General features: G+C 35.5%; 2 protein-coding genes across 3 annotated transcripts in view; both read right to left on the bottom strand.

Moving 5' to 3' along the window:
• Positions 1-7,831, bottom strand: part of LOC125856463 (protein LUTEIN DEFICIENT 5, chloroplastic) — an 11,930-nt gene extending 4,099 nt beyond the window's left edge. Inside the window, exons 1-8 of the mRNA XM_049536019.1 lie at positions 7,455-7,831; positions 4,923-5,130; positions 4,751-4,822; positions 4,528-4,638; positions 4,144-4,335; positions 3,864-4,025; positions 286-381; positions 105-206 (exon numbers count right to left, since the gene is read on the bottom strand). Coding sequence (XP_049391976.1) covers positions 105-206; positions 286-381; positions 3,864-4,025; positions 4,144-4,335; positions 4,528-4,638; positions 4,751-4,822; positions 4,923-5,130; positions 7,455-7,696 — 1,185 coding nt within the window. The 5' untranslated portion in view covers positions 7,697-7,831. The remainder of the gene's footprint in view (positions 1-104; positions 207-285; positions 382-3,863; positions 4,026-4,143; positions 4,336-4,527; positions 4,639-4,750; positions 4,823-4,922; positions 5,131-7,454) is intronic.
• A 2,970-nt stretch (positions 7,832-10,801) lies between these two features.
• LOC125856468 (probable UDP-arabinopyranose mutase 5) lies at positions 10,802-20,714 on the bottom strand. Of its 2 annotated transcripts, none has more exons than XM_049536023.1 (3): positions 20,384-20,670; positions 12,208-12,337; positions 10,802-12,008 (listed from the first exon to the last, which is right to left on the bottom strand). In XM_049536023.1, the coding sequence occupies exons 1-3, from the start codon at positions 20,498-20,500 to the stop codon at positions 10,972-10,974; spliced, it is 1,284 nt and encodes a 427-aa protein (XP_049391980.1). In that variant the 5' UTR covers positions 20,501-20,670; the 3' UTR covers positions 10,802-10,971. The 2 variants fall into 2 exon arrangements, with proteins under 2 accessions (XP_049391980.1, XP_049391979.1); XM_049536022.1 differs by having other exon boundaries at positions 11,509-12,132; positions 20,384-20,714.
• Between the last annotated feature and the right edge of the window lie 2,026 nt (positions 20,715-22,740).

The raw sequence follows: 22,740 nt of genomic DNA, 5'->3' as shown, positions 1-22,740 counted from the left end.
CCCCCCCCCCCCCCCCCCCCCCCCCCCCTTTAAAAAAAACGAAGGAAGGAACTTTCACCCATAAAAAGGCAGCTTCTGCCTGAAATTGACAGAGGTAGACCAACCTTGGACAACAGATAAAAGGTCCATGTTAGCACTGCCGCAGATGTTTCATGTCCAGCTATAAGCATTGTCATGAGGTCATCACGAAGTTGCTTGCTTGAGACCTACAACTTAATGCATGAGAAGCCTCTAAACCAAATTGTTTGGCAGTGTAAATGCATCCAAAACTCCAATGTGTCATACCTCATCTCCAGATGCTAACAAGAAATGGAGGATGCTAGGATCTTTTTCATTCATGTATTCCTCGTGAAACTGTAACTCTTCTTCATCTACCATCCTCTGAAATGCATTCCGAGGTAGGCACAACTCAGAACAAAATTACTCGCAAAAGATCAAGCAAAATAAATTTCGATACGTATTAGAAAGCCACTGACAACATAGTAGAGAGAGTTAAAAATTGGTTGCATGTCAGTACTCACTCAAAGCAACATATCTTTCAAAATCTATGTTTGCCATAACATCTGCGGCTCATTTACTAAAGGGCTTGGTTTTTGCGCTTAACTCTATTTGCAATAAGCATTCCTATCTTTGCCTTTATCCTTGGACTCACTTACTGTTTCTTATTAACTTAAAAGAGGAAAAATTACATCGTTTGTCACAAAGTTCATACATCTTATTCGAAAAGTAGGACAAGTTAGTCTCAAACGAAATGGAGAACGACATCAAACAAAGCCTTTGAATTGTACTGCAAGTTAGGTATGAAGATATGACAAAGTAGTCATGGGACTTTGCTGTATTAGAGAGGAGGACCACTCAGTCCCAGTTTCAGTCCACAGAGATGAACAGGTCTGTACAAAACCCATACATCCACTTCCTTAAGGCCACTATGCTAGTTCCGTGAAGCACATCTTCAGAGAATCTTTCTCATATCCAATTACCACTTCGCTATTGGTACTTATTTTGTAACTGCTGAGGTATTATCCTGAATCATACTAATCCCTGTCACATTCCACCACATTATTGTCCATCGTTATTTATTAGGTAAGTTGTTTCGGAATTTATAACATGAAATCTACAAGTTATGGAGAAACGCTGAGAAAAAGAATAAAACTTCCTAAATTGCAGTAGTAGGATTTTTAAGATCTCAGCCTCAGGATCCCTCTTGCGATTTTATATGATCCTAACTGATCATAGGATGACTCCTTTCCAATCTGACCACTTATTGACATTAGGGATCTGTGTACTATGAGAAATATATGGAAAAAAATATTATTGAATTGTGTATCGAAATTGTTACATTGAGACCCTATTTATAGACAATACATTGGAATCCTTTTCTAACTAGGATTCCTATTCTTATTCCTATTCTAAGTAGGAATATATATACTTATTTCTATTCTAACACTCCCCCTCAAACTGGTGCATACAAATCATATGTACCTAGTTTGTTACAGATGTAATTAATACGAGGACCTATGAGGGACTAGGTGAAGATATCTGCAAGCTAATCATTTGACTTCACAAATTTCGTAACAATATCTCCTGGGAGTATCTTTTCTCTGACAAAGTGACAGTCAATCTCAATGTGCTTAGTCCTTTCATGAAACACTGGATTTGATGCGATATGAAGAGTTGCTTAATTGTCACACACAAGTTCCATCTGATCAATTTCGCCAAATTTTAGTTCTCCCAGCAACTGTTTAATCCAAACTAGCTCACAAGTTGCAGCCGCCATTGCTCGATATTCTGATTCTGCACTAGATCGAGCAACCACACTTTGTTTCTTACTCTTCCACGACACCAAATTTCCTCCTACTAAAACACAATATTCGAATGTCGAACGTCTATTAGAGGGTGATCCTGCCCAATCAACGTCTGTATATCTAGTGATATGCTCATGGCCTTGATCCTCATAGAGTAGTCCTTTACCTGGAGCTGACTTTATATATCGTAGGATACGAACAACTGCTTCCCAAGGACTATCACAAGAGGAAGTCATAAACTGACTTACAACACTCACAGGAAAAGAGATGTCAGGTCTAGATAATTCAATTTTCCAACGAGCCGTCTATACCTTTCAGGATTACTAAGTGGCTCCCCCTGTCCTGGAAGGAGTTTAACATTTGGATCCATAGGAGTGTCAATAGGTCTACATCCCATCATTCTCGTCTCCTCAAGAATGTCTAAGGCATACTTGCGTTGAGAAATAACAATACCTAATCTAGATTGAGCAACCTCAATACCTATAAAATACTTCAATCTGCCAAGGTCTTTAGTCTGGAAGTGCTTAAAGAGATGTTGCTTCAATTTGGTGATACCATCTTGATCATTACCAGTGATAACTATATCATCAACGTAAACAACCAAATAGATACACTGATTTGGTGCAGAATGCCGATAAAACACAGAGTGATCAACTCCACTATGAGTCATGCCAAACTATTGAATAACTGTGTTGAACTTCCCAAACCAAGCTCTAGGAGACTGCTTCAGACCATAAAGTGACCTACGCCATCGACATACAAGGCTACTAGACTCCCCCTGAGCAACAAAACCAGGTGGTTGCTCCATAAGACTTCCTCCGCAAGATCTCCATGTAGAAAAGCATTCTTAATATCCACTGATGAAGAGGCCAATGATGAACGGCAGCCATAGATAGAAAAAGACGGACATATGCTATTATAGCCACAGGAGCAAAAGTGTCACTATAATCTAGCCCAAATATCTGATTATACCTTTTGGCAACAAGACGAGCCTTAACCCGATCAACCTGACCGTCTGGACCAATTTTGACAAGAAAGGAGATAGGCAGAATCTGCTGGGCAAATCCCTTACACAGTAGTTTACTAATGGTTTCTAAACTTCCTCTGTTGTGGGACGATATATCTAATATTCTAACACTGTTTCAAGCTCAAATGTGGGGAAGTAACCTTCATTGTGCAAATTAATAATGTAGAATAGGAATTGAACAAGTGATGTTGATCAATATGCAGTACTTACGTCAGAATTGTGCCTGAACAGCGGCAGAACAATAGCTAGAATAGTATTCCTTTTTTCAACAGTAGAATTATATTATTAAATAATTGTGGCTAGAATTGTATGCATACAATGGCTAGAACAATGTCCACTCAAAAAGTGGTTGAAACAGTTGTCAGAAGAGTGGTTGGATAATGGATAGTCATCGAATACGTAAGGGAACAGTGTTGGAAGAGTCACCAAAAACAGGCGTATTGCTGTCGGATGATCACTTGAATAAGGAAAAATCAGAGAAAACGCACTGTCGTCTCTATAGTGCTAAAAGGAGATGAAATGCCACTGAACGACCAATGGAAACAGTCACGGTGTCACTAGAGCGAACACTGGAAATAGATTGAAATGGTGACCCTAGGAAGAAGAATGAAAATTTTGGCTGATGGAGCAGCTGAAGCAGAAATAAATTACGTCCTTAAGCAAATCGTCCCTACTCTTATACCATATGAGAAATAAGAGAAGAGATCGGGAGAATATTGTGTACAAGTCCAATATCTAGGAGCGGCCATAGATAGGTTATACAATACACAAGATTCTGACATTGTAACATTATACCAGTCAAAATCGTGGAATTGAATGAACCTATGCACACCGAAATTCTAGTCTGGGATTGGTTTTAATGGAAATACCCAATTTCCAGTAGGTCGATAAGGCTTTATCTCGAGACTATATACCGACCTATACTAGTCACTTCTATCATGCAGACAATAATAAAATTAGTAAAAGTTCAAAACGATTTTGTTCTTGATAAGCAGAAGATCAGGATGATCTCTGAAGCAACTAAACATTACCTTACATATAGCAATCAGATTATCCAATGTGTCATTAATCAACTTGAGAGCTGCATTGACCTTTTTAAGCTTTGGAGAGATATCTTTCCAGATAGGCAAATCCCAAACTGGAATTGGTGCAATACTGCGATCTTCTGCTTCTCTAAGCACTGTATATACAGCCTGAACAAGACAAAATATCACAAGCACAGGTACAATTGCTGCTGTCAAAAATAATTAAAACTTGCAATAGTTCCAATAAAACAGATTAAACAAGTAAATTTGATCCAAGCAAAAGTACCTCCACGATACCAGTGTCTACAGTTAACGAGTCAAAATCATAATTAAATACAGCTTTGCCAATGATGTCTAATGTTAGACGGGAGAATAGTGATTCCATCTCTACATCTTCTCCATCAGTTGCAGCAACATCAAGCTTTTTGCACAACCTGTCGGTTGCTTTTCCAAATAAGCCAATCATAGCTGCTACGTACTACAATCAGCAATGGAAAATGATGGCAATCGTAAAAATATAGAAGGATTTTGCCTTCTCACTTAGTACTACACAAATAGATAAACAAATTAAATAAAAGACCAAATTAGCTCATATATATTCAGCAATAGGCCAACTAACAACATCGAGAAGAAAAATAATCCCCAAGAAGTAGAACAATTGCATTGATACCTTTTGATGCAATGCTGGTACAATGGCACGCCGCCTGACGCGCCAAATTTCTCCATCTGCAGGTATAAGTCCCTTCCCCATCACAAAGTCCAATATTTCAGCTAGGATACCCTGGAGATGGAGGAATCAGAAGATATCATCTTTCGAATTTTGAGTTGGTTATTTGTTCCTTCACCCTTTATATTCAACAAATTAATAGAGTACAGACAGCAAATTGATTTACCTTAGAATAAGCCTTAGAATTATCCTTCAGTATGTGTTTGGCTATTGATGGATCAGAAACTATTAAGAAAGACTGCAAACAATGTCAAATCATCAAACAATCATACAGAGAATCTGATTGAATTCAAAATGCACAAGTGGAAAAAATTAGATTTTGATGCAAATAAACAAACCTTGGGACCAAAAATCAACCGGAAAATTCCGCCATAAGTAAGGTAAAGCTCATAAAGCGGCATGAAGAATGGCTCATCCCGAATAGCACTGATGGATCCTTTTGCCTCTGGAATGCGAGGATAATCGCCCGTCCGTTGAGAGAAGAACTCAAGAAACTCCTTTGGTACACCCAATTTAGACAAACCATTTTTGAGCAATGACGAGAATCTACTCCAGAGAAAGAAAAAAAACATAAACTTAGCAACAAAAGAAACCAGAATAACTTTAAGTGCTTATTATTGATGCTAAAAACAGAAATGTGTTGTGTCAAAAGAACTTATCGACTTAAGTGGATAGCTAAAGTTCATGAACCTCAATAAGGAACAAATTGCTAACTAGATTATCGGCAAGTTTGTTGGAATGTACGCGTCCACCAGTGATCATAGGACCAGGTCCCTCGACAGAATTAAAGTGCAGAAAATAAATAGCACAATGTAAATAGGCACAAGAGTTTTATGTGGAAACCTCCTTGCTCAAGAGAGTACAACCACGACCTGTCAACTGTTTTCACTAATCTTCTCAAGCAAACGTGAAACACAGATTACAACCACAACCATGAGATTAACACCTTAATTCCACACTAAGTAATACTCCTATTACTTACTGAGCCTAAGCAATAATCCTATTGCCCACTAAACCAGCTACCTCTACTTGATCTAGACTTTAAGAACCCCACAAGGCTAACTCTAGCCACCAACTCCGATCTCCAAGACAAGAGCATGAACGAGCAGCAACTCTGCTGCACCACACATCAACTAACTCTAGTTGACACTCCTAGGCAACTCTACCCAAGAGAACATCAAAACAATGATATAAAAAGCTTGACTAAGACAAAGATGATTCGACTAACTAACTCTAGTTAATACGGCTCAACCTAAAGACTTAGACAAACAACTGATCTACTATCCTTTATAATTTAGGAGTAGATTTACAATTTAAGCACATAAGATACAAAGCTCCAAATACAACAAGACGCTTCAACACTCCATCAGGTCCCTTGTTGATATGAACAGTGTTTTTCCTTGAAGATGGCCTTCTCTTTGTAAGCTTAAGAATTTTGTTTGCCAAATCTTAGTTTGTGTTTTGTGTTAAGAGATTATATTAAATGAACACAAAACTCTTGAAAACGCTCCAGAGCCTGCTTCTCCAAAAGACGTGCACCTACCACATCAGAGGTGGCAACTTTTCTAACGGTTGTCTTGTCGTCTTTTCACATACGCAGTCTTGCAGGGACCAGGTCCCTTGCAATGTGTTCTTAGTGAGTTCTTGAGAAGACTTGCTAACTCTCTCTCTTTTTGAATGAATGAATCTGCTTGTTGTTTGCCATTTTGACTATATCAACCAAAAAGAATTATTGTCCATTGGACAAACAACCTCGTCCATTTCTATTGGTGGAGTACGCTGACGACTTCACCAACCCACTGACATTACAGTTGTACATCATTATAAATCTGGACGAGAGAACTCTGCCAGTCCCTGCATTTGTGAGAATCATCAAAGCACCTAGAATATAACATTTTTCCCCTTTTTGATGATGACACACAAATATCCCTCACGCTGAGTTTATTCATTCATTAACTCTGTCATCAGTCCCAATAACAAGGATCTGGTCCCTTGTTAGATCCCTAAGTTTGTTAAATCATCAAAACTTAACATCAGCTCTAAAATAACAAAGTTGCTTCAGTTTCCTGAACATCTGAATAAGGAAAAAATCTCTCTAAGAGGAAAAACCTGAAACAACTAGTCAGCTAGATAATACATGAATTGACATCATTAAGTGCTCCATAATTTACGATTGATGGTTGAACATGTGAAAAATAAAAGGTACACAGAAAATAATTAAGAGAATGTATGGAGACTAATTTCACAAGCCTGATTCCTTATATAAGCACACTTTACAAAGTATATAACTGCATATTTCCAGTATGGGAAACTCTCAGAGAATAGATATGTAGACATAGCTATCAACATCTATGTTGCTCAGACTATTCAAACATGTTGATGGATGTGTGTCGAATGATTCGAACTGGGCACCACGTAAGTTTTGAGCATACCCTTGTCACTGCACTACTAGTCTCCATTGGTTCTAAGAGTGTTCAAAATACTATATATACCAATATAAAGCAACATAGATGTACATTTAACTCTCTAGCTAACACTCATTGAGCTTATCACATACATGTGATTGATTCAGGGATTGGTGAAGTGCTTGATAAATATATCTACAAGATAATCATATCAACTTCAAAATTCCATGTCTCCTTACTTGGAATTAATCCTACCTTTTGTCATTTTGTGTAATTCAATGAATACAAATTAAATACGTTGCAAAGGATATTCACATATATGCATTCCAAATGTGAATATCCTATATAAACGGTGTCTTTGGTGAACATAACTCGCACCAAAACCAATACTAGCCATACAAAGATTATCCACTACAGTTAAACAAGACCAAAAAAAATAAAATTATAGTAAATCAACATACGTACCCAGATTGTTCAACAGTAAACTCGCCTGAAGCAATACGAGCAGATAATTCAGCTCGCCTTTTCTCTTCTAAAAGCTTTTCCACCTTTTTCACTCCTTCATCTACCGACTCAGGCTGTTTTCCATTTGAAGAACACCTAATTGTAAAATTTGATGCACTACCATTGAATTTAGGTGAGAAAGTGAGTCTAGATTTAGAGTAATGCTGTGCTGGAAATTGAAAAAGAGGAAGAGAAGAAGCCATGAAAGAGAAAAATGGAGATAATGAAGAGTGCAGTTAACAATGTGGCGCACTCAACAACCACTAAAGAGAGAAGTAATTTGGAATTATGGAGTGTTTGTTAGTGTAAAGATACCGGCAGCCGTCTATAGGTATGTATCTATTTTGTTTTGGTTATTACGCCAACTAACCAAATTATTTGAGATGCGTTTAGACCATATTTTGGATTTTCTCTTGTAACTAATTTAGCACATGTCACATGGTGTGAACTTTACTATCTAAAAAGTTATTTGTGTCGAAAAAATTTATTGTTGACGTGTGGATAGTGAGTCCATTGTTTATTTTAAACCTAGAATTAGAAGTAGAAAATAGAACTACAACAAAAAAAAAAAAGAGAAAATTATATTGGTCCCAACATACGTAATAAATTGAATTAAATAAATATAAAAATGCAATAACAATAAATTGTGGGGTCCACAAGCCTTTTCTTTTTCTTCATCCATCATCACATTCACAACTCACAAGTCACAACATTTGCTTCTGCTATATGATGGTTCTATTTAGTAGATTTTACAGGAATCTCATAGTGGATTCCTATGGTTAAAAGAGCTTATTACATTTTATTTTTATTCTTTTTCAAATTGTAAAAATTCCTTAAATTTGGTGGAATTTGGATACATCTTGATACGTCGTATTTTGATTTCGGATACATCTCTCAGCCTCTTGATACATCACGTCTATATTTCGAATACATCACTCAACGACTCGATATCGCATACGTCCCAATATATCGCGTTAAGTGATGTATCCAATTGATACATCGCATGAAGTAACGTCTTGATACATCACGTGAAGTGATGTATTCGACCAATACATCACATAAAGTGATGTATCTGACTGATACAGCATGTATGTCATGATATATTGTGTAAAGTAATGTATTCGACCGATACATCGCGTAAAGTGATGTATCTGACCGATACATTGCGTAAAGTGACTTCCGACTTCGCGTTAGGTAGGAATTTTTGTATTTTTTTCAAATCGAAGGAAATTTTAGAGAATATAGTAAAATAAGTTATGTATTTGGGTAATTTTTCCTTCTATTTATGCTGCTTCAAATAATTCTATTTTAAAAAATATTATTAGAAATAAAGGTTTTTCCACTATGGATTAATGAAAAAAGAGAAAATTTTACGTATAGCAAATTAAAAATTGCTAATTATATGCTATAGCAAATTTTATAAAATTGCAGTCCGTAGCAAAATTTTAGTTTGCTACGGATGTGTCTTTCTGTATATTCGCTAGTCAGTCTTTTTTTTTTTATACATTTTGATTGTTTTAAAAAATAAATAAAAAGGTGCGTTAATTTAATTTGTGCATGTAATTGTTTATATATAAATGTATATGCAGAATGTGTATATAAACGTTTATATGAGTATATAATGGGAATATGTATATATGTGAATAACTAAAGTTGCTAGAATTTGTATAAATATATGTTCTGTTTGTTGTTGAAATTCTTAATCGTATAAATGTATATGTATATATAATTTATTTTTTTATACAGAAAATTTGAAAATGGCTTCATTAGCTATTTTGGTTATGCATTTCGGTAGATGGGACAATGACAATTGTTACGTTGATTATACAATTGAGGGGTGATTTTTAAAGAAATTTCATCGTATAAGGAGTTGTATAATGTTATTGCAATGCAACTCAGTGTTGATACAAATGTGATTAAGCTGAAAATTGAGTATAAGGTTAAAGAAAGCAAAACGTCAATGTTGATTCACATATTAAAATATATTGAAATAAACACAAGTGTATAAGTGTGAGCAAATATGTTTGTTTAAAGGAACATTGTACAATAACTACTAATATTATACATTTATACAACCACAATTGTGTAAGCAAACAGTAGAAGACATGAATCAACACAAAAAATATAAAAATAATGATTATACAGTCCAATGACCCACATGATTATACAATTCAATGACCCACATAATTATACAGTCCAATGACCCACAAACAACAACTTCAGTTTTATCTTTCCTTTATTTACTTGACCCAACAATAAGTGTACAAGTGTGAGCAAATGTGTATGTTTAAAGGAACATATTATACAATAACTACTAATATTATACATTTATACAACCACAATTGTATAAGCAAACAGTATAAGACATGAATCAACACAAAAAATATAAAAATAATGATTATACAGTAAATGACTGAAAAAAAATAAGTTATATATACATATACATTTAAATTGAAAAAATTGAAAAAAAAATTAACAAAAATTAATAGAATGAGATGAGTTTTGGCAGTACCTAAATTTTTTGAAATAATGTTTCTCTTTTGAAAACGAGACGAGGACATACTGGAGAAATTTGTAATTTGTAATTGTATTTGGGGAGAAGATTTGGGAGAATTTGAAGGAAATAGGAGAAGAGATTGTATAAAAGAAAGGAAAAAGGAAAAACGTCGGTTTTATTTTTTTAATAAATTATACAAATCGGTGGGGCCCTATAATAGCAAAGTGATCGAGATTTTGCTTATTGAAGGAAATAACTGAAACGGTAGTTAGTGCATTTAATTAACATTATTAGTTTGTCATTCTGTACAATTATTCCATGAAAAAATTGTGTTTATCAAACATAATTTTCTCACTCATTTTTTATCGAACTGAAATATACATGGTGAAAAACAATTTTTTCACTAGAATAGGAGAGAACTTTTAAATTTGTTTCCTTTCCTACCGATTCAATCAAAATGTCGGGCACACATTTGGTAGGGTTGAGTTTTCAGACGAAATCTAACAACATAACTAATAATAGAAATTGTAAATAATGCTTTTCTTCAAACTTAGAAAAAACCACAAAGTTTTGAGAATTATATTTTTCTTTTTCCCCAACTAATTAGACAAACACATTTCATATGTGGTCTGGCTCTGCATTCCATCAAAACCGATTTGGATTTTTACACAGCATATTTGTGGATTAGAACTAACAGCAATTCTACTAAGGAAACAGAAGCAGCAAGCATTACACCATTTATTTCCCCTTTCCTGTTGAGTCCCACTTACATAAAATGAACCAAACATTTAGAAAGACAGAAAGTAAATCACCAAACATTATTATCAAGTCTTGGTCACCCTAGGTAACAATTGAAAACAAAACCTTGTCTATATTATGCATCGGTTTTAAGAGAACCGTCTGGATGAAATGTACATGCCTTTTGTAAGGATCTAGAAGAAAATAAATAATATGGAACTTCACCCCCCAAACAAGACTGGATTATGTTCGGGTTTTGACAGTCTTCCACAGCTGCACCCACTCGACCATGGAATCAGCTGCACGGGTGAACACAGGATCTATTCGTCCCAGCTGCTCCTTCACGGCTGCTGCAATCTCAATCACACAATCTTCTGCTGTTTTTGCTGCCGGGGTCAATTTCATTGATTGGAAGAATGGAACAACTTCTTCCATCAGCTTCACCCCTTCCCACTCTTTCTTCAAACTCTCTATGGCATCACCTCTTTCTTTCCTCCACACATATGGAAGCCCAGTTTTCACACCATACCCTAAGTGATCACATACTACCTTAACACACATTCCAGTCCATACATCCTCCACAGTTTCCCACCTGAACTTTCCTTCCTTTGCCAACTTGAAAGATGGCAGCAAAGCAGGTCCCACCAATTCACGATCAAACGCTATATTGATTCCGCTCAGAGGCATCATGGCCCTAGCTGGTACAGTGAGGACAGCATCAACATATCGAGTGTTTCTCAGCTCCGGCTTGAGGGCTTGTGTAGGTGCATCAAGATCTGCTAAATTAAGCCACAGTCCACATGATAGAGCACACGAGACACCACTTCGCAAGCTAAATGGGTAGCCACGAACAAAATCAGCTCCTTTACAGAAAGGATCATAGAGGGTATTAAAGAAAAATGGGGTGGCAGGAGTCGAGAGGTTATTGATATGTTGTGCAATGGCATCGACTTGGATACCCTTAGTATCCTTAGCTGGAATGCAGTCATCATCAATTGAGATGATATATTTCTTCTTTGACAAGAGATAGCCAAAATATCGGCACGAGTAGCCAGAGAAAGTTGCAGCATTTGAAGGTCCAATAATTTGTTGAATATCAGCTTTTGTATAGGTATCATAATTAAATCCACCTGGAATTTTCAGTTCTCCTTTGACGTCAGGATCTTTGATAATAATCAGGTGAAATCGGGAGAATATTGCTCTCCATTCTTCCAGAAATGAAGTAAGATCTGGTTCAATTGCAGCTATCACAATATCTACCTCATCATCTCTGACGCTGACTTGAGACATTTTTCAAGGCTAAAATAAGCAAAAGCAAGAACAGGATTTGTTGCCTTGAGAATGGAGAGAGCCTTTTGCAAAAATTGCTTGCTACCAAACAATATTAGAATTTCTCAGAGCATCCTGAAATAAAGTAGTTACAAAGATTACATCATGAATCATAATGCGCTACAGAAGGATTTTTTAAAAAACACTTACTAGTAGGAAGCACAGGAGTAAGAACACATTGGATGTTAAATGCGCCAATTAGCGAAAGGATTTCTTCTTTTCCAGTTGCAATAAACAGCTTCAAAATCTTCTCATTTAGCTTCCCAGCTCTCAAGGTCCTCTGCCAAGAACAGAAAATTAATAGTGTTATCACATGTGAACCTACTCCAACATGATTGAGTAGATGGATCATCACAAAAATTTACAGAGTTTGTCATCATTAGATCTGCCCAAGGGAGGTTTTCCAGTTCTCGTTGGGGAATTTCATAATTTTAATAGTGAACATACGGAGCAGTAACTGCATTAATAGTCCACAGCTAGTATATTGGTATAGTCTACAGCTTAGTTGCACGGACTCTTCACTTTTGATGCCGCACCCGTCTCGGATTCTTCAAAAATACACTACTTTTGGCGAATCCGACACGCACCCATTGGCATTTTTGAAGAGTCCGAGCAACATAGGTCTACAGTCTATATGTTGTAGAAGTTCAGACAGTGTCATATTGTTAAGATGCAACAAGAAGTGCAGGTGTGAGATATGCCTGCTAATTTTGCTTGGTGAATACCACTTGGAATACATAAAGATGACCTGCCACAGATTTACAGGTTGAAGTTCTAACGTGTAAAGAATAGGTAGAAAAGTGACACAACTATGGCCAAGTAACTGCAGAAGGATAAATCATGTAACAAACTCGCCTAGTTCAGAATTCAGAAACATCAGCTACACCAAAAAAAAAAAGACCTTACTCATCGTTTGATTCATGCATTAACACGCCTACTTCTACTCATATAGATTAAAAGGAAGTAACTCTGCAACAGCTCATAGCTTGTCCGTGCAGATGATATCTGATTTCTTTTATTAGATCACTGTTTGAGTTCTGCCTTTTTAGGGCAAAGATGGAAAAAGAAATCCTTTATTTCTCTATTTTGAGAGAATGCCAAACCCAATCACATCAAAATTCAGTATAACTAAATAGCTATTCCCCGGCGATTCTTGCCGGCCAGCGCTTGGCTTGATGAACTCAATCCATGGTGTACATATGTGAGCACTAGTACTTATGGGGTTGGAGTATGGAAGACAATTACAGCTCTATTGCCCAAGCTGGAAGAAACTAACAGATGATAGTAGGAGATGGAAAAAGAATAAAATTCTTCTAGGAAGCTTGGAAGGAGACATTACCACTGATGGAGACCTTATGAAGTTTGGAGTGCACTGGAACTTAACTGTCGAAGGTTGCTGAATGAATGGGAGATTGAAAGGATGGCTAACTTGTTAGGTAGGATTGGTGATTTCAATGGGACCAATTCTGAACCAGACATCTTGAGATGGCGACAGAATAAAGATGGAGAATTCACTCTAAACGGGGCATATAGAAAGGAATGCATGGTGCAGAATGGAGAGCAGCAAAAATTATGAAGAGACATATGGAAATGCCCCATCCCAACCATAGTAAAATGCTTCACTTGGTCGGTGGCTAAGAGAGTCTGTTTGACACATGAAGTTTTGAAGAGAAAACGAGCCATCAGTCTCCAGATGTTTCTTGTGCAAGGGAACAAATGAAACCAACAATCATCTATTTCTACTTAGCAAATTCACTGCACAGATTTGGTCCTTATTTCTAAACCTAACTGAGACAAGATGGACTATGCATTGAACATACAGCAGACTTGCCAAGTTGTTGGATAAAATGAGGTGGAAACAAGAGTAAGAAGAAGTTGTGGAGGATAATCCCACGGTGTATCTGGTGAACAGTTTGGAGAGAAAGAAATGGGAAATGTTTCGAAGATAGATTCAACTCCATTTAAAAAGTAAGATGAAATTATATAGTATCTTTCTACTTTGGTGTAAAGAAATGTGACTAGAGGATTTAGACCATTTTGTAGAATTATGAATATCCCTGTAAGTGTTTCTTTTTCTCTTTTTTCTTGTAACCAACACTTTTGATGGTCTCCCTGAGAAATACATAGTTACCCGTTTCAAGAAAAACAATATGGATAAAAGAAGAGTTGTAAAGAGCTTGACACACAAATTGAGTGTTGACATCATTTGTCTTCAGGAAACAAAATTAGAAGGTAGTGTAAGGGAGAGCATAAAAGAGATTTGGGGAGGTTAGATGGGTGAGATTTGAATGCCTAGAAGCTAATGGTACCAGAGGGGGTATATTGATGTTATGGGATAATGGAATTTGGAGAGGGACCTCTTTTCAAATTGGTCCGTATACCTTAACTTGCAAGTTTGAGGCACACTTTCAAGATTTTGAGTGTCAGGGGTATATGCACCAAATTACAGATATGAAAGGGAAAATGTTAATGAAGAGATAGGAGCAGTTAGGGGATTGATGGGTGACCTTTGGCTGTTTGTGGGACTTAAACATCTCAAGATTCCCTTCAGAAAAGTAGCAGGAGATTTCCAACTATGGTGAACTCAAATTTTATAGAGGATATGACATTCATAGAACCCCAACTGGAAGGGGGCACTTCACCTGGTTCAAGGGTGATAATCATATGATTGCTTCAAGAATTGACAGATTACTTTTTTTTCAAAAGAGTGGGATGATAGATTCAGTAATATCACATAACTTCTACAAAGAATTGAATCTGATCACATCCATATATCACTGCAATGTGGTGCCTGGGAACAGAACAAATCCTACTTCAAATTTGAGAATTGGTGGTTGAACACTAAAAGTTTTGTGGACAGCATTAGAGAATGGTGAACCTCTTTTGAGTTTGCAGGCAAGCCTGATAATATTCTGGCTTGCAAGCTCAAAGCACTTAAAGGCAAGCTAAAGGAATGGAATAGAAGCAGTAAATTCCAGGGAACTTGGGATTTCAAAAGGCTCAGATTTTGAATCAACTTGCTACAATAGATGTTGTCCAACATAATAGACCACTGTCAAATAAGGAATCAAGCCACCTTTTTGATGGAGTATGATGAACACATCAAAAATGAAGAAAAAACATGAAGACAAAGATCTCTGTTGGCTTCAAGGTGACAAAACTTCCATAAAGTGACCAATGCACACAAGAAAAGCAATCACATAAGTCAATTAGTGATACGAGATGTAAAAATGGAGGAACCAGAAGGAATTAAGAGAGTGATCATTGAATTCTAGCAAAATTTCTGTTCTGAAATTGTTGAATGGAGATCTGCCAACAGTCTAAGCAATCTTATCAACAGCCCTACCAATACTGAAGTAGAGAGAATCACTACAGGGTGTCTTTGAGGAACATGAGGTGCTTACTTGCCTGAAGATGAAGATGTGTGCCATGGATAAAGCTCCTGGCCAAGATGGCTACACAATGGGTTTCTTATCAAATGTTGGGAGATAATTGAACATCATATCATGGAAACTTTCCCTAATGACTAATGGAGTGCACTCTCCTTTTGGAGTCAGTTTGTGGAGATCTATAAGATTATTGTGCCTTTTATGAGGAATCACACCTCCATAAAGGTGAACAAAGAGTACAAAACATCATTTTGGGAAGATGATTGGTTGGGTAGGGGGTGTCCGATAGATTTACCCCTTAAAGGCTATGCAACATCAGATGACAGTAGCAGATGCATGGTCCTCGCAGAGGTGGAACATACAACTCAGAAGGAATTTAAATGACTGGTAAGTGGATACATTGACTGAGTTTTACAAAAGCTAGAAGATTTCAAAAGTTTAAAGTTTACAGAGGGTACAGATTGTTTATGCTAGAAAGAAGACAGTACGGGACTCTTTAAAGTAAGTTCAGCTTACACGTTGTTGAATCAAGACAATCAACAGATAGCTCATTGGTCCTGGAAACACATTTGGAAAGTGAAAATATCTTTCAAGGTCTCTTGTTTCATATGGTTATTAGCACATGAAGCTGCTTTGACCCAAGATAATCTTAACAGGAGTAAAATCCTCCTTTGTTCAAGATGCTTTCTTTGAGGAAAAGAACTTGAGACAATCAGCCATCTATTCTTACGTTGCAAGGTTACAGATCAGCTATGGAGGATTTTTACCAACCTCAGAGGTATAGCACGAACAATGCCCAGGAAGATAACTGAGGTTCTCCTTTGTTGGGAGGAGGCTGAGCAGGAGTTGTAAACAAGGATAGAAGAAGGATTGTCCCAGCTTGGATATAGTGGACAATCCGGAAATAAAGGAATTCCAAATGTTCTGAATAGCAGTTCAGTACAAAAAATCAAATTGAATTGCATTAGACTTCTGTTTCTAGTGTAGACAAATCTACATAGAAGATACTGAGTTGATCATAGATATCCTAGGATTCTGCTAGGTTTTGATCAGCTGTTCTTCCTTTACCTTGTAAGTATGGTTTCAGCACAACCTATGTGTTGTTTTGGTCAATATACAAATGTTACTTCATCAATAAAAAAATGCTCCAAAGTTTATCCAGAACAAGTCAACTATTATTTGCCCATCCATCAGCTATCCTGATAGTCTAGGCTGAGAGACAACTTTCTTTCTTCAAAGATACAGAGTGATAGACTATCACTCTGTTTGGATCATTGTTACCCATTGTTTCATAATGTACTGTATTGTATTGTACACTATTGTATTGTACTGTATGGTAGATACAATGTTTGGCTAGACTATATTGTTTGTTGTTGTTTAATAACATTTTTATTATTTGGTTTGACTGTATCGTACTGTACTGTAATTTATAACTTTACTAAAATATCCTTAATTATTCTAGGGTATGAGGTTTGACTAGAATTAAATAATATAGGGTAAAGGGTAAAATAGTAATATGAAATATTATGTAAGGATATAATTGAAAAAAGAAATTAAGTAACAATGGGAACACACCAAATCGATTGTTCCGTAAAATGGGGGTTTTCATTATTACATAACAACGAAATTTAACAATACAATACAATACATTTTAAGTAACAATCAAAACAAACATTGTAGGTATGGTAACGATACAATACAATACAATGGGGAACAATGATCCAAGCAGAGTGTAAATCAAAATAACAAGTGGTATACTTTGTCCTGCTTTAGTTGCTGATAGCCTAATACTACAGTTGGAGCTGAAAGTTGGTTGNTACTATTATACTGTACTGTAGATACAATGTTTGGCTAGACTATATTGTTTGTTGTTGTTTAATAACATTTTTATTGTTTGGTTTGACTGTATCGTACTGTATTGTATTGTAATTTATAAATTTACTAAAATATCCTTAATTATTCTATGGTATGAGGTTTGACTAGAATTAAATAATATAGGGTAAAGGGTAAAATAGTAATATGAAATATTATGTAAGGATATAATTGAAAAAAGAAATTAAGTAACAATGGGAACACACCAAATCGGTTGTTCCATAAAATGGGGGTTTCCATTGTTACATAACAACGAAATTTAACAATAAAACAAACATTGTAGGTATGGTAACAATACAATACAATACAATGGGGAACAATGATCTAAACAGAGTGTAAATCAAAATAACAAGTGGTATACTTTGTCCTGCTTTAGTTGCTGATAGCCTAATACTACAGTTGGAGCTGAAAGTTGGTTGTCCGGTTCAGGTATAACTTCCTGTTACTTGGTCATAGCTGATAAATTGGAGCAGTAACACAACTATGACCATGTCTGTACATGTTTGATAAATAGCTTTTAACATGGAAAGAGACTAAGTGGGCAGTGTTTTATTCGCATACATGTTGCTGTAGCCTAATGCTTGGTCATCAAGTGATGACATATGAGCACTTGTCATTAACTTGATTACATAAGTGTTGAAGTCATATGCAATAACTTGACCACCAAGTCCACACTTTAGATGAGCTCAACTTTGCTCAAATAATTTTAAAATATCCCACAATCCCCAATATATTTTAAAATAATTTTGAAATAGAGGACTCGACTTGCTCAACTTTGCTCAAATAATTTTAAAATATCCTACAATTCCCCATTTATTTTAAGACAATTTTAAAATAGAGGACTCGACTTGCTTAATAGTACTTCAAAACTATTTCTGACACTATCAATGTCGGTACTAATCCTATTTCTCCAATTCCGATTGACCATATGTCAAACCATTTTCGAACGTGTCAAATATTGAAATTTTCGCTAATGAAAATTTCAAAAGGTCACAAGAACAAGTTTTTTCATTGTTCTATGTTTGCACATGCATTATTACATCCACAACTTGGTGCAGACGCTGATAAAAAAATTCTGGAATCATGGCAATATGCCAATAAGGTATGTCGTCATACTATATTACAAACTATATCTAACGAACTGTTTGATGTATACTGAAGCTGCAAAGAAGCAAAAGTTATTTAGGAAGGCTTAATTAAAAAGTTCATTGATGAAGATGCTACCAAACAAATTTTGTGGTCGAGAGATTTTATCAATGGCAAATGAGTAACGAGAAGGAGATGAAAATTCAAATCAATGAATATCAAAAATTGTTTGAAGACTTGAAGGTCGAGGGGATCACTCTACCAGAAATATTTGTTGTTGGTTAATTGAAAAATTGTCCGACTCATGGAATGATTATAAAATAACTTAAAGCATAAGACGACAAATTTCACCATTGAGGAAATTGTGACTCACACTCTAATTGAAGCCACCAACAAAAAGGAGACATTCAAAGCAAAGGAGTTGGCATTCAAGGCAAACTTAATATAAGGTCAAAGCAGCAATAACAAAAGGTATGGTATTAAGTCTCAAGGTTACAAGTCTTATATTCCCAATATTAAGAAAAAGAAAGGCTCTTATTTTACTTGTGGAAAATCAAGTCAACATATTGCACAATCAACAAAGAGAACAAAAAATTACAAAGAAAAAGATTATCTCCTAAAGGATAATTTAGCTGAAGGAGATGAAATTATTGCAGCTGTCATTTCTCAAGTAAACATTGTAGCACATATAAAGGGATGGGAGTAGACACTGAGGCTACTTGGCACATTTGTGCAAATCGAGAAGCATTAGCCTCCTATAAATTAATAGGAGATGATAATGACATGGTCTACCTTGGCGACTCAAGAACTACTAAAGTCTTGGGTAAGGATAAAGTACTCCTAAAGCTCACTTTGGGAAAAACTTTAGCCTTTATGGATGTGCTACATGTTCCTACGATGTGGCAAACCTGATTCCCGTAGCCTTGCTTAATAAATCTAGAGTGGAAGTGTCATTTGAATTTGATAAGATCATACTGACAAAAAATAATGTGTTTGTGGTGAAAGGCTATTGTAACTCGGGACTTTTTGTACTTAATGTTTATGATGTTGTGAATGAAAAAGCACATACTCATGCTTACATGAAAAAGATACGACTCAATAAAATTACAAAATTAGTTATCATGACCCAGTATTTAATTAATCCGCTGTACAGGACTAGGTCAAAATACATAAGGGATTATTCTCCTCCTCTTACCAAAGTATGAACAACAAATTGCTGAATTAAGATCATCATCTTCTTCAAAACAAAATAAGTGAATTAACATTATCTTGTTCAGCAAAAAAAGTCAGATAAAATTACCCAAGTTCAAGCTTAAACACAAAAACCCCACTTCCTTTCTCCCTTCAGTCTGGATAGATACATCACATACTAACAGTCAAACTGAAATAACTCAAAAAGTCTTTACAAATTGACCACACGAAAGACAGGCAAAAATCCTTTCAGCACTGATGATAATTGAACACCACATACAACTAAATAACAAGGGAAACCCATGAAAGGAAAACCCAAAAAATGCAGAAACCAGATCCCATCACAGAAAATTTACACAAGTATACTAAAAAATCCAAAAAGATTAAAACATGCCCCAAAATTAAAAGATACACAACAAGTGCACTAGCTACAAAAAAAACAAAATCCTAAATGCAGAAGGGATCAATCTCCTACTCTTACATAACAAAGTCTAAACAACAAATTGCTGAATTAAGATCATCCTCTATTTATAACAAAATAAGTGAACTAAGGTTAAGCTAAAAAAAATAAAAAAAAAGTCAGATAAAATTACCCAAGTACAAAATTAAACATAAAAACCCCCCACTTTCTTTCTCTGTTCAGTCTGGATAGATACATCACACAATATAAGAAAAGAAATTCCAAGAATCAGATCATAGCACAATCAAGTTAGATAAAGAGAGAAACCCATAATCATACTTGATAATCAGAAGAAGAAAAAACCCATAAAAAGAAGAGAGTGTGTTACCAGGAAAAGGTCTTCAAGAATGTGTTCAGGTAAGAAAGAGAGATCAGAATAGGATGAGATATGAAGAATGGCAGAGTCAATAGCGAGAGAAAGAAGGGAAGGCGGGTCGGTTCTCATTCATTTAACCCTTCAATTACTCCGATACTTTCTCTCTCACATACTCTCTTACACATGTGACTCACTCAACCCAACAAAGCACTTGTTTACATCTAAAGATTTGTATGTATGTTAATGGGAGAGAGAGAAAAATGGTGTTGGAAGCTACCAGGAAATTCGGAAAACCAGTATCGGAAGCTGCTTCTTCAAAATTTCAGAAAATCAATATTTGGATCTTATTAATTATTTCACTAACTATTTTTAATTTAGAAATTCACATAACTAAGCCAAATATCATATATTTTTATTCTCTTTCTAGTATTTAGTGCTCGTAATGGAGTTGTGCCTAAATTTAAATTGTGCACTACGATTCATTTGGGGTTGACACTCCCAACAGATTTCTCCATACCCAAGACTTGAATATGAGTCCTTTAGTTAAGAGTGGAGCAGTTTCGTTATTGCACAATAAATCATATTGATAGCCAACACCGTATTAATTTTTTACAATGATAATTTACATCATAATCAGCTACAAAACATAGTCTTAATTAGGGGTGACCATGATATAGTCAGCGGCGTACGCAGAATTTTTTATAAGGGGTGTCACCTTTTAAAATGAAAAACAATAAATGAAATTATGTGAGTCATATTTAATTTTGAAAAAAAAAGAACAAAATATGAATAAAATACAATTTGCACCCATTACTATACCTTTTCTAAAAAGAAATATTTTTTAAAAATTATAAAAAAAAAATGCATGAGTATTTTTTTATTTCGAAATGTATTAAATTAATAATATTAAATGTTTCATATATTGTTCTTAATTAATTTTATTGGTGAAAAAGAAGGTGAAAGAAAAAAAACACAAAAAATAAGCTTATAAGAAGGGATGAATGAAGAACATTAAATGTATAAAAAGAATGACAAGTTCAAGAATTGAACACATGACCTCTACCTTAGAACTAAGACATCAAATGTATAAAAAGAATGACAAGTTCATGAATTGAACGAATGACCTCTACCTTAGAACTAAGGTGCCTGACCAACTAAGTTGAGTGTACGCTTGTGTTATGAAGTGTCATTGTATATAATATATTTGCCTTTTATTTTATTTTTGCCTTTAGATATATATGTATATTTAGTATATTTTTTCGACAAAGCAGTGTCACATGACACCCCTTGGACCTACGTAAATTCATCCTTGGATATGGTATATCTTGAATTACCATATCATGTAGCATTTTTTACAGCATTATCCCTAAAAAGAAAGATAAGATAAATATGTTAGAACTAGAGGACAAAGTCAAGAATAAATTATATTAAATTTTTTAGGAAAATAAAAATAGTTATTATTCTTGAGAAAGAAGATGAAGTCCATTGAGGGATGTCAATGGTTGTAGTAAAAAATGTAACTATACGGCTAGTAGGATTAGAACACATGACCTCAAGTGAGGTTTCAAAACACCTTAACCACTAGACTAAACATTTAACTTATATTAAGAGTTCTCAACACTTTATATATATATAACTTGGAAAATATATATACTAAGTAATTTTCTGACAAAGGGGTGTCGCTTGACACCCCTCGATAAGAGTGGGTCCGCCCTTGCATGTAAACATCTCATAACTTGGAAAATAAACAATCATCACCTACCCAAAAGAATTTCGTCTTGATATAATCTGATCACTCATAAGTCATAACTACCTTTTCCAGGATAACACCAAACAATCACTACAAGATTAACATTAACAAAGTCAATCCATCCTCAGCCTAAAAGACAACTAACCATACATTCAATCATCCAGATTTCATATCTGAAGGCCTATAATGCAATATCCGACAAACCACAGGACACGATGTAAGTAAAAATATGTATATAATTGAGTTAAGAAAAATATAGTATATCTGGACGTCAAACTATTGTTGAATAACTTTGAACCAAATTATATGGCTTCGTGGGGCGATTCCTAACGAACGTAGATCGGAATTTCATGGGTGTTGACCTTCCTTGCACTGAAATCCCCCCCCCCCCTCCATTGTTCTCAAGTTTAAAGTGGCCTAGCAGAATTTCCGGAATATCCCTAACTTATTTCACCACTGAAAGAGGTGAGGTCAATTAAAAGAAATTGTGTTTTTCGAGAATTACACCCTGCCTACCTCGCTATAGTGACTGACTTGCCGCCATAGCTGAAGTGTTTCTACTATGATGGGATGATGTTAGCCCGGGTCAACTTTTAAATTTTGCGATTTTGTTGTGTCA

Source organism: Solanum stenotomum, chromosome 2, assembly GCF_019186545.1.
Source record: "Solanum stenotomum isolate F172 chromosome 2, ASM1918654v1, whole genome shotgun sequence".
Taxonomy (NCBI): Eukaryota; Viridiplantae; Streptophyta; class Magnoliopsida; order Solanales; family Solanaceae; genus Solanum; species Solanum stenotomum.
This window is presented reverse-complemented; position numbering and strand designations above follow the sequence as displayed.

Coding starts and splice junctions, on each gene's coding strand:
- LOC125856468 (XM_049536023.1), bottom strand. CDS start 20,500: ATGAGAACCGACCCGCCTTCCCTTCTTTCTCTCGCTATTGACTCTGCC. Junction 12,338..20,383: donor TTCTTGAAGACCTTTTCCTG/GTAACACACTCT, acceptor TGTTCTTGGCAG/AGGACCTTGAGAGCTGGGAA. Junction 12,009..12,207: donor TACTCCTGTGCTTCCTACTA/GTAAGTGTTTTT, acceptor AAATGTCTCAAG/TCAGCGTCAGAGATGATGAG.